This window comes from Lactuca saligna, chromosome 5 (assembly GCF_052625555.1).
Source record: "Lactuca saligna cultivar CGN05327 chromosome 5, ASM5262555v1, whole genome shotgun sequence".
Taxonomy (NCBI): Eukaryota; Viridiplantae; Streptophyta; class Magnoliopsida; order Asterales; family Asteraceae; genus Lactuca; species Lactuca saligna.
The window spans coordinates 231,109,473-231,128,395 of NC_136421.1; the positions used below are offsets into that span (position 1 = coordinate 231,109,473).

Here is an 18,923-nt window from a genome sequence, read left to right on the forward strand (position 1 = left end):
AGCGTGAGTTTGCGTATAGATCTATACTGGATTGACTATCCTACACCTTGCTGCTAGCTACAACCGGACCTGCAGGTCTGCGGGTGCCAAACATCATTTCATTTTACGACCTACATTGGTCGTTGTTTACCCAGTCGATATTATGATACAATTAATCACATGATACCTTAATGTAAATCCGGTTTAAGGTAGTTAGTACAACAGTAGTTCCTATAATACAACACTACAATACTATAATAATTTACTATTTACATATATTTAGTGATTATTTCACTTAAATATTATTGTACAAACTATATTTTGTTAATGATAGTTACACTTGGGAAAATTACACACTTTTACAGTAAACGAACATACAAAACAATTACGCCTTGGTAGAAGGCTACTTTTAATAGAAAATATAGGTTTTTCTAAGAGATTCAAACTTCTACAAACACTTACAAACATTCATATTCTTATATTAACAATGTTTACAAACTCGTGTTTATAACTACGTTCAAACATTTTGATACAACCACCGACACTAAAATACTTATGAACTCACCAGCTTTAATGCTGATAAACTCTTTCAAAATAACTTGTATTCTTAGGTCATCAGTAGACAGGTACCGAGACCATCTTTTGAGAAGATGGAGCGCATTCAAGACTCATCTTATTATTTTGATTTACATTTTTGGTGTCTATAACTGTACGGAACACGCTTGTATTAAAAATAAATATTTAATACAATGGATGATGTTGTTTTCTTGTTTACTGTTATACCGTGTTGTGATACTTTACATGATGTCCTCCGCCCCAGAACGTTTCCGCCGTTCTTGGTTTTGGGGTGTGACAGATTGGTATCAGAGCATTTTTTATAGTGAATTTAGTATATCAATCCATAAAAGATATCCTAACTATAAACCTATTTGGGATTAAAAGACTCTGACCAAGAGTCTATACTTTAAATACTAAAATATTTAATTAAGTATACAAGTTTGCATTTATAATAAAATCACTAAAATCAGTGTCACTAGGATAGTACAAAAGAATTACGATTGTTGAACAATACAGGTGGACTTAAAGACATATAGTCAAAACTGGGAAGATATAGCCTGATCAACTATATTATCTGAGAGTTGACTAGCATGTGCCTAAGTGTAGATGTGTGGTTGCAACAAGTCTAAAATCTTACCAACAATACCACAATGAGAACACTAAAACGTAACATTAAACTTAAAATACTATAGGAGTATTTTACAATTACTGTAAGTTACTTATGTGCTAGATTCTTATACCTCCCTTCTCACGTAGATTTAATGGTTGGATTCCACATTCCCGGAGACTCGTACTTTCCACCCAACGGAAATGTTGGATGGCTTGAGGCAGAGTCCGATGATGAACATCAAATCCCTTTGGATGATCATCAAGCAGAAGGCTTTTCTGATGGATCTGACGTTGATCCTGAAGTCAACAACCTATCGCTAGTAGGTCAAGCCCCAAACAACAACCCCCGACCAGTTTTCCCAGGTCCTACACCCTTGTGGGCAACCAACTTGAATCGCTGGAGCGATGAACAGGGTCAACCCTTCCCTTACTTTGGGGACCGAAGCTTTTACAACCTTAGCGAAGGTGGCTCTGCGGATCGAGCTCTGCCCATCATCATCCGTAGAATAGCCCGTAATGATGAACAAGGTCGAGCAGCCATCGACCGAGTCATGGAGATTGATGCCAATTCTGGTGTCAAGACAGTCTGCATCCGCCGTTTGGAAGAAGAAATGGAAAGGACCAGGAGAACCAATGAGGCACTTCAGCAACAGTTGGCTGCCTCCCAAGCCGAAGTCATGGAACTTCGAGCCCGTTAGAGGGCTCATGAGCGACACCTTCAAGAGGTGGTCCGTCAAGTGGCAGACCTCAGGGTTCGCCCGAGGAATTTCCATCACCGTTAGAAGATGCCCAGCATATCTTTGCCTTTTGGTTAAGGAATAGCCTTTAATATTTGTGCTCTAAGTAGCACTTGTCTGTAAAATATTCCTAACTTTCACTACTCTAACTAGGAACCTAGGAACTATCAAACTTTCCGTATGGTATGATGTAAGACCTACTGTTAGGTCGATTTTCCTTGAACTTATTACATCAGTAATACCAGTATTATTGATAACTACCTAATCTGTGGGAAAAATCTGTACACTTGTGTTTTCCTACTAATCTTCTTTGTTGTGATCTCAAACACTCATTCAACGGTTGTGCTATGGTTAGTTAGTCCATGTGTCACTCTCACCCCACTTACAATTGATTCTTACCATTTTGTTTATCTTTATAAACTTATAGCTGAAAGATGCCTCCTCGTAAATCTCCCAGGAATAACCCTTCACCTCCACCTACTCCTCTGGTCATCGATATTGCATCCTTGAATGTTGTCGTAGTTGCAGCAGTGGCAACTGCCATGGCTCAGTATCACTCTACTGATGCCAGTAGAGGTGGAACCCCTGTTGACTCTATTCCTATTGAAATCCCTGTGCACTCGAGAGAGTGATCCTACAAGGATTTCACCAACTGCAAGCCAAAGTCCTTCCACGGCACCGGCGGAGTCATCGCTCTCTCGCAATGGTCCGAGAAGACTGAATCAGTCTTCGAAATTTGTTCATGCCCTGCTGCGAGCAAAGTCAACTATGCCGCATGCACCTTTGAGGGAAAAGCCCTAACGTAGTGGAACGGCCACATTAAAGCGCTAACTCTCGTAGTGGCGAATGACATGGGTTGGGAAACCATTAAGGACCTCATGATTGAGGAATACTGCCCAAGGGGCGAAATCCAGAAATTAGAGCAGGAACTGTGGAGCCTAACCATGAAGCGCACCAACATAGTCGCTTATACCACCAGATTCAGCGAATCGTGCCCCTCTGCCCCAATATGGTTACCATTGAAGAGAAAAAGATCGAAAGGTACATATGGGGGCTAGTGCCTTCGTATCATGGGAATGTCCTATCATCAAATCCCGCTACCTTCGACAGTGCCAAGCGACTGGCATAGCGACCCATTGACCATGGAGTCAAAACCCCTACAACAACAACAACCCTAGCCATCCCGGAACCCTCCAAACCCGCTGACACTAAGAGGAAGTTCTGGGAGGAGAAGAAGAAACAACGAGCTGCCAAAAAGCAGCAAATTGTGGCAGTGCATGCCACAACAACCCCTGCTGCTACTACTGCTTCGGTGGGGTAGTATGCTAGAAATTTGCCTAAGTGCGGAAAATGCAATTACCACCACAACGGCCCCTGCTGTGAAATGCAGTGCACTAACTGCAAACGGGAAAGGACACACAGTCCATTTCTGTAAATCTCCGATGAGGCCGATCACCCAAGTCCCCGGCTCTGGCGTGAGCTAGACCTACTATGGTTGTGGCGAGGCAGGCCACTATAAAAGGGACTGCCCCAAAGCAAAGAATGTTGGTGGAGCAGGGAGGGTACTAGCGATAGGCCATGGGGAAGCAGTTGCTGACCCAACGGTGGTGACTGGTATGTTCCTCCTCGATAAATCCTATGCATGCATTCTGTTCGATAGTGGAGTGGAGCGAAGCTTCGTGAACCATAAATTTGCTCGCATGCTTAAACAACAACCACACGCACTTAAGGAACTATTCACAGTAGAAATGGCTAATGGAAAAACTGAAAGTACAAATAGCATATACTTAGGATGTACCCTAACTCTAGATAACCATTCATTTCCAATCGACCTTATGCGGGTCTTGATTAAAAGCTTCGACGTTATCATCGACATGGATTGGTTGAGTCTTCATCGTGCCGACATCATGTGCTACGAGAAAGCAGTCCGTCTAAACCTCCCGTCTAATGAAACTCTTATCGTATACAGCGACAAACTCAGTACGAGTCTCCGTATTATATCAAGTATTCAAGCACATAAGTATCTACGTAAAGAATACCATGCATTCCTTACTCACATCGTCGATACGAGCCTCGAAACGAAGGAACTAAAGAACATTCCAGTAGTGAGTGACTTTCCCGACATCTTCCCAGAAGAGCTACCAGGATTACCTCTGCAATGACAGGTCGAGTTTAGAATCGACTTAGTCCCACGAGCTACCCCAATAGCCAAGTCACCCTACTGATTAGCACCAGCAGAGATGCAGGAACTATCTGGTCAGCTTAACGAACTGCTCAGCAAGGGCTTTATAAGACCAAGTTTCTCGCCTTGGGGAGCACCGGTCTTGTTCGTTAAGAAGAAAGACGGATCATTCCGTATGTGTATCGACTACAGAGAACTCAACAAACTGACGGTCAAGAATCGTTACCCTCTGCCTCGTATAGACGATCTATCTGACCAACAGCAAGGAGCGAACTAATTTTCCAAAATTGATCTAAGATCTGGATATCAACAGTTACGAGTGCTAGAGGAGGATGTCCCAAAGACAGCCTTCTGAACTCGTTATGGACACTACGAGTTCGTGGTGATGCCGTTCGGATTGACCAATGCGCCCGTAGTTTTCATGGATCTGATGAATCGAGTATGCCGACCTTACTTAGATCAGTTCGTCATTGTCTTCATAGATGACATCCTGATCTACTCCCGAAGTAAGGAAGAGCATGGCGATGACTTGCGACAAGTTCTAGGAACTTTACAAATGGAGAAGCTCTATGCGAAGTTCTCTAAATGCGAATTTTGGATCCGAAGAGTTGAATTTCTTAGGACACGTGGTAAGCGAAGAAGGAATCCACGTGGACCCATCCAAAATTAAGGCCATTAAGAACTGGTCAGCACTGAAGACGCCTACAAAAATTCGTCAATTTCTAGGTCTCGCTGGCTACTACCGCAAGTTCATGCATAACTTCTCCCGAATTGTGAAACCTCTTACAATACTGACCCAGAAAGGCGCCGCCTTTGACTGGGAAGAGAAACAGGAGAGAGCATTCCAAACGCTCAAACAAGCCTTGTGCACCGCACCAGTACTATCCCTCCCTGAAGGGATAGAAGACTTCGTAGTCTATTGCGATGCATCGAATCAAGGGCTCGGGTGTGTACTGATGCAACGAGGTAAAGTCATCGCCTATGCCTTGAGATAGCTGAAGACACATAAGGTCAAATACACGACCCACAATCTTGAACTAGGAGCAGTTTTGTTTGCTCTGAAGATCTGGAGACATTACCTCTACGGTACGAAGAGCACTATCTTTACAGACCACAAAAGTCTGCAACATATTTTCGACTAGAAAGAGCTCAACATGAGACAACGACGGTGGGTCGAGCTACTCAGTGACTACGAATGCGAAATTCGTTATCATCCGGGTAAAGCCAATGTAGTAGCTGACGCCCTAAGTCAGAAAGAATATTCTGGTCGAAGAGTCAAATCTTTGACTATGACTATCCATTCACACTTGTCCACACAAATTAAGGCTGCGCAGCTCGACGCTTTGAAACCTGAAAACGTGGCAGGTGAATCCCTGAGAGGAATGGATAAGAACTTAGAGTTTAAGGGTGGCGGAGCTTATTATTTCATGGACCGGATCTGGACACCGAAACACGGTGGTTTCCGAGACTTGGTCATGACCGAGGTACACAACACTCGGTATTCCTTCCACCCAGGTTCAGATAAGATGTATTTGGATCTCAAAAAGCTATACTGGTGGCCTAATATGAAAGCATAGATTGCTACCTTCGTAAGTAAATGCCTTACTTGCGCAAAGGTTAAGGTCGAGTACCAGAAGCCCTCCGGTTTATTAAAACAACCAGAGATTCCAGAATAGAAGTGGGAGCGGATAACTATGGATTTCATAACCAAGTTGCCCAAGAAAACGGGTGGACTTGATACCATATGGGTCATCGTCAATAGATTGACCAAGTCTGCACACTTCCTGCCTATCAAAAAAACTGACAAGATGGAGAAACTTACAAGAACTTACATTAGGTAGATTGTAAGACTGCACGGTGTTCCCTTATCTATTATCTCAGACAGAGATAGTAGATTCACTTCGAGGTTCTGGCAGTCGTTACAAAGTTCCCTTGGAACTAGGCTGGACATGAGTACGACCTACCATCCACAGACCGATGGGCAAAGTGAGAGGACCATCCAAACACTGGAAGATATGTTGCGAGCCTGTGTGATTGACTTTGGAAAGGCATGGGATACTCATTTACCCCTTGTCAAGTTTTCCTACAATAACAGTTATCACACGAGCATCAAGGTTGCTCCATTTGAAGCCCTGTATGGCCGAAAGTGCAGATCCCCTCTGTGCTAGGCGGAAGTGGGTGATACCCAATTAGCTAGGGGGCAAGTTTCTGATAGTACTCTCACCGGCCCGGAAATCATTCGGGAAACGACAGAGAATATCGTTCAGATCCGTGAACGATTGAAAGCCTCTAGAGACCGACAGAAGAGTTACGCTGATAACCGAAGGAAACCTTTGGAATTCCAGGTGGGAGACCGAGGCTTAATATGCTTCGGTAAGCGTGGGAAGCTTAATCCAAGATATATAGGGCCTTTCGAGATTCTCGCAAGAATCGGCCCTGTAGCATACAAACTCAATATACCTGACGAACTTCGTAACGTACATTCTACATTCCACGTCTCTAACTTGAAAAATTGTCTGTTCGACGAGACTCTTGTAATCCCACTCGATGAGATCGAGATCAACGAGAGCCTTAATTTCGTGGAAGAACCAGTATAGGTCATGGACCTAGAAGTCAAGCAGACAAAGCAAAGCCGTATCCCGATTGTGAAGGTTCGCTGGAACACCAAGCAAGGACTGGAATTCACTTGGGAGCGTGAGGATCAGATGAAACTAAAATACCCTCATCTCTTTGCTTAGTTATTTTTAACTACTTTATTTGTTTAGACTTTAATTTCGGGACGAAATTCCCTTAACATGGGGATGATGTGACAACCCGAAATTTCTATTTAGTCAAACCCTAAAAGTCAACCACTTCGTATCATAAGTTAATGTAATTATTCCTTATTTTTAAGAAATATAAAGTTTGTTTGATTTTTTTAATATTATTTTTAAACGAACGGGTGAAAGAAAGTGACGTCTCGGGTTTTGAATTTCAAAAACCGCAAACACTTCGCGTATTAGAATCACCCGATCAAACTTTTATGTTTTGGGTTGAGAAATCACCCAAAACCGTGAACTCATACCTATGTATGAGTTCACTCCCCAAAAAGTATAGTTCTTGTGTTTACTCCCCAAATGTCAAAAGAGTAAACTCCAAATACTCTCTCAAATACCATTTAATTCCAAATCATCAATCTTGTAAGTGTTCTAACCTTTTTAAGTTAGTAAAACACTTAATCTAGTGTTTATACATCTAATCATCCAACCATATTTGTATTTTGACTAGATTTGCAAAACACCAAGAACACACACTAAGTGTTCTTGGCCTTTTTAGCTCAAATCAAGCCTTCTAATAGTAAGTGCTTCCATCCTTGAGTGATTGTAAGCTAGTATTTCATTTGAACATCAAGAAAATATGTCAAGAACACATGGTTAAATGTGTTCACAGCCCAATAATGTTCTTGGGCCGTAAACACCATAAATGGCACCAAAGTGTGCCTAAGTCCCTTGTTTAACCCTAGTTTGATGTTTAAGCCTTCCATGAATTGATTAAACCTTCCTTTGATGTATCTAAGCCTTGAAAAACACCAAAATCCAGCATTTATAGGTGTTTACGGTTTGGGGATCTCCCAAAACCGTAAACACCCTAAGGTGTGTCTAAGTGGGTTATTTTCCTTCCTTAGGCTTAGAAACTAGCACATACACTTACCTAATTGTGTCAGGGACTTGAAAACATGGCTATACACTTCTCCATAAGGGTTTACGTTAGTAAACCCAAAGGAAAATCACATGTGGCCGTAAACTCCTCAAAGGAGGTGTTTTGTTCCCCTAGTCCATTCCAAAGGCCAAACCACTTAGTAGAAATGCTTCAATAGGCTTGCTAAACCACAAAACAACACTTGGTCACTAGGACTAGAGTTTACGACCGTAAACTCTAAAGTTTACTGCTGTAAAGTCCCTAGGTCTTGACCATCAAAACCGTAAACTCCAAGGGAGTTTACCCTTGGACTCCAAACACACTAGTTTTGCCCTACCAATACTCAGATGCAATCCTTGTGATCTTTAACACTTGAAACAAGGTGTTTTCATGTTCTAGGGTGTCCCAACTTAATTTATTAGTTATAAATTGGCTAATTAGTGTTATATATATATATATATATATGTTCATTATAAGATAACTAGGCTCGTGCGTGTGCACAAGTCTTCATTTGTCACCTAGCACCGTACCCGACACTTCAATCCAATCCACTCACCACAAGTGAGTTCATACCCCTTTAATTAACTTTTGAAATACTTTTGAATGTTTTAAATGCTTTTATGGTGGAATACAAGTTGAATACTTATAGTTATTACATCAATCACATGTGATTAATAACTACAAAACCAATGATTTATTACTATTCAAACTGTTTTACTTCAAACTGCTTTACGAACTCTTTTACTTATCAAATACTTTTACTTAAACTTTGTTATACTTATTATAAATTGCATGCCCGTATATGTATAGTTATATAAGAACTATTTTAAAGGATTAGGAAGGCCGCACGCCCTATTTCCTTTTCCTTGATTTGGATGTGGTCTGGTGGGATATCGGGTAGCCGTCCGAAGGTCGTTTCAATATTAATTATATATCATGTGTACATATATAGTCATAAAAGTTCTTCCATGTTCATGCATACTATTTACATCATTTGTAAATTACCATCGGGGTAACACAGGATCATACTTATACTATTGTTAGATCAATGAGTCAGTTCATTCATGAGTCAGTACTTATTACAATGAGAACATATACAACTATACTAGAAAGAGAACACATACAACTATACTAGAAAGAGAACATATACAACTATACTAAAAAGAGAACATATACAACTATACTAGGAGAGAACACATACAACTATACTAGAAGGAGAACATATACAAATATACTAGAAAGAGAACATATACAACGATACTAGAATAAGTAACATTACATTGCATATACATGAATACATTAACAATTGTGATCTGAATCGGAGCATGGCTTCAATGTCATGGCCCGTGTTGTAGCCAGAGTCTCTTGAAGGGAGAGCGTGAGTTTGCGTATAGATCTATACTGGATTGACTATCCTACACCTTGCTGCTAGCTACAACCGGACCTGCAGGTCTGCGGGTGCCAAACATCATTTCATTTTACGACCTACATTTGTCGTTGTTTACCCAGTCGATAGTATGGTACAATTAATCACATGATACCTTAATATAAACCTGGTTTAAGGTAGTTAGTACAATAGTAGTTCCTATAATACAACACTACAGTACTATGATAATTTACCCTTTACATATATTTAGTGATTATTTCACTTAAACATTATTGTACAAACTATATTTTGTTAATGATAGTTACACTTGGGAAAATTACACACTTTTACAGTAAACGAACATACAAAACAATTACGCCTTGGTAGAAGGCTACTTTTAATAGAAAATATAGGTTTTTTCTAAGAGATTCAAACTTTTACAAACACTTACAAACATTCACATTCTTATATTACCAATGTTTACAAACTCGTGTTTATACCTACGTTCAAACATTTTGATACAACCACCGACACTAAAATACTTATGAACTCACCAGCTTTAATGCTGATAAACTCTTTCAAAATAACTTGTATTCTCAGGTCATCAGTAGACAAGTACCGAGACCAGCTTTTGAGAAGATGCAGTGCATTCAAGACTCATCTTATTATTTTGATTTACATTTTTGGTGTCTATAACTGTACGAAACACGCTTGTATTAAAAATATATATTTAATGCAATGGATGATGTTGTTTGCTTGTTTACTGTTATACTGTGTTGTGATACTTTACATGACGTCCTCCGCCCCATAACGTTTCTGCCGTTCTACATTTTCGGGTGAGACACGATGTCCCCGAACATCTCTGGAATCTCAGCCCGGATGGCAGCTGCCACCTTCTCATGAATCAATCGACATATCTCCTCGTCACTCACCCCACTGCTCTTAGGTGTGTGTCGTGTCCCAACCATGATGCCTCTGAAATACAACATAAAAATATTAGAGACTCGATCAAGCATACTCGCACTGGATAATGCAACCCTACTCGTTCTCCAATACCTAAAGGATTCTTACTTAGGCTGCTTACTGATCCGGTGTCTTTAGTAGTATGGGCCCTATACTACTAACCACACCGCATCAAGATTCAACCCAAGTCCTCCTCTTTGGATCCCGGATCACAAGTACTCTACTCTCTCTATGCATTGGCTACCCTCCGATAGACCTCTCATGAGCTCCTAACTGCTACCTACTCGCTCTCCAGGCATCTCATAGCAGCAAAAATCTCCTAGGCTAAGGCATCACAAATCAAGCCACTCTAGTCCTAATATGAATACCTAGCCTACTCTAGCATGCATAACATAACATAGCATATCTTATAAGACATAATGTAAGGATATTTTTGGGATTCACCGTTCGGGCGCTGGCTGACCGTACATACTGCTCTGCTCTGTTTGTTTCAAAACTCCTTGCTCTTTTTAGAAAATTTAGAATTTTATTTGTTTGAAAATTTCTCAAATCCTCGGTTTGAGTTCAGATACGCCCAAAGGTGCATCTAAGTCCCTCAAACCAAGGCTCTGATACCAACTTGTGACGATGAGATTTTTAAAACAAATTTTTCATTTTTCAACAACCAAATTTAAGCAAAATCATTCTCAAAGTATTCAAAAATAGTTATCAAAATATAACATTTCCCAAGATCACATGAAATCAAATCCTTTCTCTAATGTGTACGGGTCACGCCGGCGCCTTCCCACGGTCGTCGCTAGTACCTGAGACACAAAACACAACAACTGTAAGCATAAAGATTAGTGAGTTCCCCAAAATACCACATACAACACATACGCCACTCGAGGCTACTGTACGACCCTCCGGTCGATGTGTCTCGGCGGAACCCTCCAGTCCCGTAGTTCGTTGGGCCCTCCGTCCCGGTCTAAATCGTTGGACCCTCTGGTCTGGTCTGTATCATTGGACCTTCCGGTCCGGTCTACACAATCATATAGCATACAAATATGACATAGCACATAGATTCACATAATCTCATACATAACACATAAGACCCTACGGTCCACATAAATACCACTCTAGGTAACGTATAGTGAGAAGACTCACCACGTGTAGCTCGGTAACTCGTAAATCTCGGAAATCTCGGAATCTGTGGGATAAGACCTAACCTCCGCCTAATCATATGAAATAAGTACTCGATATCAACACATTTCCCAAGGATAGACCATCCCTTCTCTTAATACTCTCATGAGGGTAAAAGACCATTTTACCCCTCACATGGCTCAAATACCCTAAACTTGACCAAACCCTAAAAGTCAACAAAAGTCAATCCTTCAGGTTACGTTGCGTGTACCAAACATGTACGCTGGGCGTAACCGATAACTTCAGAGGATCGGGGTGCGCCACCCCCTACGCTACGCGTACTGGAATTACGCCCGGCGTAATACCCAGTTTCAGTCCTTCAGCTCTTGGAGTCTTAAACAGTTAAGACCCATGTCCAACTTTTAGATCTGACCATTTCTAAGCCTCCTAAACCATAAAGTCGATGACTTTAAACCCTTTCATGACTGAATAAGTCACTAGCACCCAAAACATTTCATTCTCTATTCTCTAACCCTAGAAAGCATAGAACTCAAGCATGACCTCATATCAATGACCAAGATGGGAACTTTATCGATCTAGACCACAACTACTACTGAAAAGGGACAGATCTCAGATCATGGAGCACCTTTCACTCATAAAGTCTCCACCTTTGGGGTTTTTAACCCTAGAAATGGCACATGCAACAACAACCAAAAAGAAGAGGAAAGTTTTGAACTTTATACCTCTAAATGCAACTCCTTTCTCTGTAGATTTCATATCCAAACTTTCACTTCAAGCTTTTAGTCTCCACAAGGTCCTTTCTTCCTTCTTCAATAACACACCAAGGCACTATGAGTTCCAAGAGCACACACACTGACTAAGGACGATGGAAAGCTCTCTCTTAGGGTTTTACTCACTAATATGGAGGCTGAGAAAGGAGCCTTAGCATCCTTTAAATAGTGCACAAGTCTTATTAGGGTTTTACATCTGGGTCGGGTACGCCCGACGTAATTATGGGTACGCCCATCGTACCTAGCGACTACGCGTCCAAAATAAGTGCATGAGTACACGCAGCGTACCCCTCTGGTACGCCCAACATACTCACTTGCAAGGCTTCCTCCACTCAAGGACCAATCATGACCAATTGACAAAGAATAAAGGTGGAATAAATGTACCTGAATCTCGGGGTGTTACAGAATAATTATGAAGCAATACCGCTTGAAGCAACATTTAAAACAATGTTACCATCAGATCTAATTGATGCAGATATTTTCTTCCATAAAAAAGTTTTACCTGTTCCACCATAAACATAAACAAAGAAAACACCTCCTTTATTTTCTTTAACAGCACTCATGATGTTAACGAAAATGTTACGTTGCTCATTTGTTAATGCAAGAAACATACGATCAAAGTCATTCTTTATAACGAGAATGTCGTAATCTAGCTACTCAATGATAAGTCGATTGTTCGAAGAAGAAACTGATTCAACATTTGGGTAAGGCATGTTTGTGAATTTTTTGAGAGTGGAGTTATTTTGAAGTAAGATTTGTTCTATTTCGAACAAAGTTAAGCTCTTAACTTCATCTTCACTGAGTGATAAGTCTGCACCATAAATTTTAAATTAATTTCAAAAAATAAAATACAATATTTAATAATATTTATAATATTTATTTAATTGGTGTTGATATTTAAAATAAATTATTTTAAATAGAAATGAATAAAATAATTGAAATACCTAGAGACTGTAACCTTTGTCGTTGGTTATATATAATTCCATCTGCCAAATATTTCCATGTATTTTCCCAAACGGCCTCTGGTTTAGACATACTATTACACATCAACAATATGGCAAATAAGAAGCGTAGATAAAAACCAGATCCAAAATAACTTGCTTCTTTAATTACATCGATGTATTCCTTGTCATCATCTAATAGACCGAGTGCAAAACAAGCATCTCTAAAAGAAGCCTATGTTTGACCGGTTACTGTGCGAATATCATCAAATGATGTTGGTCCTTTAACTTTATTTAAAAGAATCCTTAAAAAATAAGCTTCGCCAAGATTAGGTGAAACCGAATGAATTCTACCAATGGCTTTTCCTACTTTCCTTCTCTTCCAAAATCTACCATTTAACACCTAAACAAACTTTGTAGTAAATTCAACATATGTAAGATCTCGTGCTTCACTATTAATTGCATTACACTCCATCCATGATGTGAACTTTGAAGTAGTAGCAGAAGGTTTGTCCAGAACATCGTCGATATCATCGTCTTCACCATATACAATCTGTTGTTGATTAGGAAGATGAAAAGGTAGTCTAACCATAGAAGGATACTGCAGTGAACATCATACTTAAATAAGGGATATGAAAAGGTAGTCTAAACACAAAAGGATACCTGCAATGAACATCATATTTAAATATTCTCCATGATGCTTCACATGCATATAAATATCTACAATCGTAATATTCAGTTATTTCATCAACCACATCATTATTTTCACATTCATTGCTTGTTGGTAGAACAACAACTGTAGCTCTATCAGGACCCTTGTTTATGTATTTAAACATATACTTTATAGAAGATCCCTGATTGCACCATTCAACATTAATATGTGCCTGATATCTTTTTAATAGATATTTGTTGTATGGAACAACATTTCTATTATCCAACTTGACACCCGACTTTTCTACAAAATGATCATCGTCTCTTCTCCTATATAACGGAAAACCATTTTGATCAACAGACAAGTGATTACAGAATTGTTTTGGAAAGTTTTTAGAGCACTTTTTATCCACCACGCATGGACAATTCATATTTTGAGTCCCACATGGACCATGAATCATGAACTCATTGACAAGTGAATATAATTATGGCTCTTCAACTTTGTCTAGTATCTCGGCGGAAATTATCAGATCGATAAATTCAACAGTGGGTAACTTGTTGTCAGAATGCATAAACAAACGAATATGACAATGCGGGAAACCTCTCTTTTGAAATTCAATGGTATAAACATCTGCAAAATATTTGGCAAAAAAAACAAAATATTATTAGACAATAAAAACATATAAGAAATATACTATAATAAGAGTAATGTTTTATCAATAATGAAAAAAATATAATCTTAATTACATGCTTGAACTGTGCCGAAATTTTTATTCTCCTTTAAGTCTTTAATAAATGCATTGAGCTTGATCTTGAACAACCTACATAATATATCAGGCCTGTCTTCTGGTTGAAGTGAAGTATCCTTAAGAAACCTTTTAATCTATGGCCATTTAGGATTACACGTAAAGGTTATGAAAAAAGCTGGATATCCAAACTATTTACAAAGTGACATGGCATCCAAATAGTTTTGCAACATATATCGTGCACCACCAGTAAATGACGAAGGTAATATCACACGCTGACCGACATTGGAGATATTAGTGGTTCCTTGAGCTTTCTGGTTACGTAAATTCTCATATGACTCGCATCTAAGAACATGTTATTGCCTACATATGTAATGCAATCTCTCTGTTTCCATCATAGTATAGGCATCTACCAGAAACTGTTGAAACAACCTTTTTGAATTAAGAATGAGCGAGAACGAATCATCTCTATCTTGAATTCTAAAAGCAAAATGTTCTCTCATTGTACATTTCGCCCGCTTGCTGGTGGTTGTAAATGTCACACCTCTATGAAGAATGTCAACACTGTAACCATCATCCCCATATGGAAATAGCAATGGATATTGAAGAGGAAGGTATGAAGGATGCAATTCACTGATACGCTGTAAAAATCCAGATTTTGTTTGAACAACAATATCCCTATTTACAATTGATTCATAGCTGTCACCGATAATTAAGGAGGCAACCTCAGAAGCAGTCGGTAGGTTATATGTTCTTCCATCTCGCTCCCTTCTCCCGATAAGTCGTAATTTCATATTGACTTCAGGATTTTTCTGAAAAGTATCTCTTACCATTCTATAAGATTTAACCAACACATTATTTGAATCCAACATCACCTTAATATCTTCAATAATATCGGTGTCAATTGATGTTGATTGATCCTTTTCCCCACTAAAATAAATAAATTTTTACATAATATTAGTACTTAGTCTCTCTCTCTCTCTCTCTCTATATATATATATATATATATATATTATGAATAAGGAGTTTGAAAAAATACCCAAAGCGTCTCTATCTATTTGAAATTTCGTTCTCAGTATCATAAATGTATAACTGAGAGAATTTTGGTTCCAACTCTTTTGCTGGTAAAAGGCTTCCAATACTATCATAATTTTGACCATCCAATCTAAAAATGTATGGAGTGTTTCCTCTATTGATTGAAGTATCAATTTTACCACCCATCAACGTAAAAGAAAACATTGAGTTGTAACGTCGAATGTTTTTCATGAAGTGTTTGTTTTTTGAATCCATATTTCGAAACATTCTTTTATAACTCGAGGGTACTCTCTTTAATTCCGGAAGTTGAACTTTGTCGTAAGCACAACATAATGAATAAGCCGTGTTCCCTTTTTCTTTACCTCTAATGGATTCATTTCTCCATAAATTTGCATGACATGTTTGACATACAACATTTTGATCACCATGATCCAAATATTCTGTAAAAGAAAAGGCAAAGAAAAAAATATTTCTGAATTTTAGAAGTACATACAACACACTATTTAAAATGTAAAAAAAAAATGAAAATAGATATTATTTTTTTATTACCATTTGAGATACCAACCATAAGGTTTTCATTTATGAGTTGATGTATATTTTCTACATCTTCTCTCAAATCAATCAATGGGATAGGGGATAAATTTGTCGTCTTCATTTTTGATTTATAACATCCTGGATTTAACTTGATTGATAATGAAGAACCAATTAATATAGATGCATTTTTGGATGTCATATCATTTGAAAGTACATAGTATTGTCTTTTGTTTGCTACGTTCGAAGTGGAATATTTATCGAAACTGATGTTATCTGACCAAAAAAAAAGTATAGATATGCAGATTATATAGATTATGGATAACAGTACATTTTAAAAAACAATAAACTATTACCATTTGTAATGTTAGATAACGGAGTTCTAACACTTGTAATGGGACAGGGGATAAATTTGTCGTCTTCATTTTTGATTTATGACATCCTTGATTTAACTTGATTGATAATGAAGAACCAGTTAATGTAGATGCATTTTTGGATGTCATATCATTTGAAAGTACATAGTACTGTCTTTTGTTTGCTACGTTCAAAGTGGAATATTTATCGAAACTGATGTTATCTGACCAAAAAAATAATAATAAGTATATATATGCAGATTATATAGAATATGGATAACAGTACATTTTAAAAAACAATAAACTATTACCATTTGTAATGTTAGATAACGGAGTTTTAACACTTCTAATGTTAGATAACGGAGTTCTAACATGTGTAAGGAATGAGAGTATTGTAAGTTTCTATTTTGGATTGCAGGTGAAGTAAATGAACTAACATTTTCAATTTGACCAACAGTGTTACTTGATTGATCTGCAAATAAAAAAACTTTTAAAAAATGAAGACATATGTATAAAACAAAGTAATGACATGAAATCATTTAATATTACAGGATTTAAAAAAAATATATTAGAGATCATTTATTGTATATAAATGTAAAATAAACTTAAAACATAGAATAAAAAATAATATTAGGGTTAAAATTAATTATATTTTTTAAGAGATGCGTTATTGATGTACTTAGAATGTTGGATCTTGTATGCATTTTCTTCGATCTTTTATTTTCCAAATATATTTTTCTTTGTCTTCTTTTCTCTCTGGCTTGCAACTGGTCTATATTATTGTTGTTTTCTGCATAATAAATAATAGGACAGGAAATGAAATGTATAATTAGGTAAATAATATTATTATATAATAATATTAAAGTAATAAACGTACCTTTGTAAGCATCGGTTACAAATTTCGAAGAAAATTAACTTGCATCGGAGGAAGAATTTGAGAATTTATCTAGTTTTTTAGATTAATTAATATTTATCTTATTAAAAAAATTATGTCATTTAAAAAATACGAAAATAATTATAATAAAAAATTTATATGAAAAACATACCTTTGTAAATCGAAGTATTAACATTTGTAGTTGTTGAAGATACATGTGTTGAGTTAGTACCCAAATTGATATTTTTTGTATTATCTAAATAAAAACTATTTAGCTTTCTAATCTTTTTAGAAGGAAGCGAATGCATTGTATGGCTGCAACAATTAAAAAATAAATCAAATTAGTTTATAATATAATATGCTTAACAGATAAGAATTAAGTATTGATATAATATTTATCCAACTGAGAGTAGAAAATTAAAATTGAATTTAAAATTTATTATTTTAACAAATAATTTTTCATTAATTTTGATAACTTATGAATTGTAGTTAATTTGTAGTATGTGTAAGTATTTTTTATTAAGGATTGACAAAAAAAAAAAGATTATGTAATTTTTTTAAACTCATTTTTTAGAATGTTTTTATAAATAAGAAATAATTGAGTCATGTATTGTTTTTTTAAAAAGATAAGTAAATTGAAATTTTTATAAATTATTAAATACTAAAAAATCGAAATTTGATGTTTTTTTATATTGTGTATATGTGAATTTAATTAATAATATTAAATTTTATATTTAAAATGAATCCTTTTAATGAATAATACACACTATGAAATCGGAAACATATTTTGTCCTTACGCAATTGAAGAAATAAAAGTTACAGGATGCGAAGAATAAAGCGTAACCCTAACTCTCATTTCAGAAAAACAGAGAAATCGAAGAGGAATGAATCAAATTTCAGCAAAAAGACTACCTGAGTTTCCTCATAACCATATGACGGACTACCTATCTCGCTTACTGTTTCGATTATTTGTTGTTCCTGTTTCCGGTAATTCGTTTTTATTGAATGAGATTACATTTTTTTTATATAATTTGTTTATTGGGTAGATAATAAGTTTATGATTAAAGTGTTATACGATGATACTAATTCAGAAATTGAGTTTTCTTTGTTGTGTGTATACAAATTCTATCATCCCTGATGTACGCCGATAAAAGACGCGATTTCCGTTGTTGCTTAGCATGAATGTAAACCATTCAAAAGCTCGATTCGATTGCTATGGGTTAGTGTTCTTCCCTTTTTCAATTTCAATCGATGGTAACGTAAACCCTAGAATATTAAATTCCATACGACTATGTTCTTCGTTATGAAATTGATACCTTCATTCTCTTGTGGTGGAATAAAGGGGTTTATTTTATTACAGAGGAATTTGTTGCTCAAATTTTATTATATGTAAGTTCATAAACGTTTTATGTAGAGTATTTGAGTTGACAAAGTATTTAACAACTTCAACTACTTATGATCATTGAGGGATAATCAGCTACAAGTGTAAAAAAATGGGTTGATGTGGTTGTTTTGTGTTTTCATTTGCAAACAAAATCAGAGGCCAGGGATAGACTTCGAAAATAAGAAGATAGCAGATCTTATTAAATGAAGAGGTGGAAGAAATAGATGAGGTAAAAGATGACAACATGACGGATAATGAAGAAGTTATAAACATTGGTAAAACCTTTCAACATATTCCAAGGTAATTTTCATTTTCGCTTTATTAAACCTACAATCTACATAATAATATATTTTTTTGGCAATTACTTTTATATATATATATATATATATATATATATATATATATATATATATAAATTTCTATTCA

General features: G+C 36.9%; 1 protein-coding gene across 1 annotated transcript; it reads right to left on the reverse strand.

Moving 5' to 3' along the window:
- Window positions 1–12,635: 12,635 nt before the first annotated feature.
- LOC145046357 (uncharacterized) lies at window positions 12,636–14,005 on the reverse strand. The gene is made up of 4 exons (XM_078994636.1): window positions 13,587–14,005; window positions 13,337–13,507; window positions 12,927–13,018; window positions 12,636–12,793 (listed from the first exon to the last, which is right to left on the reverse strand). The coding sequence occupies exons 1-4, from the start codon at window positions 14,003–14,005 to the stop codon at window positions 12,636–12,638; spliced, it is 840 nt and encodes a 279-aa protein (XP_078850762.1).
- Window positions 14,006–18,923: the final 4,918 nt, after the last annotated feature.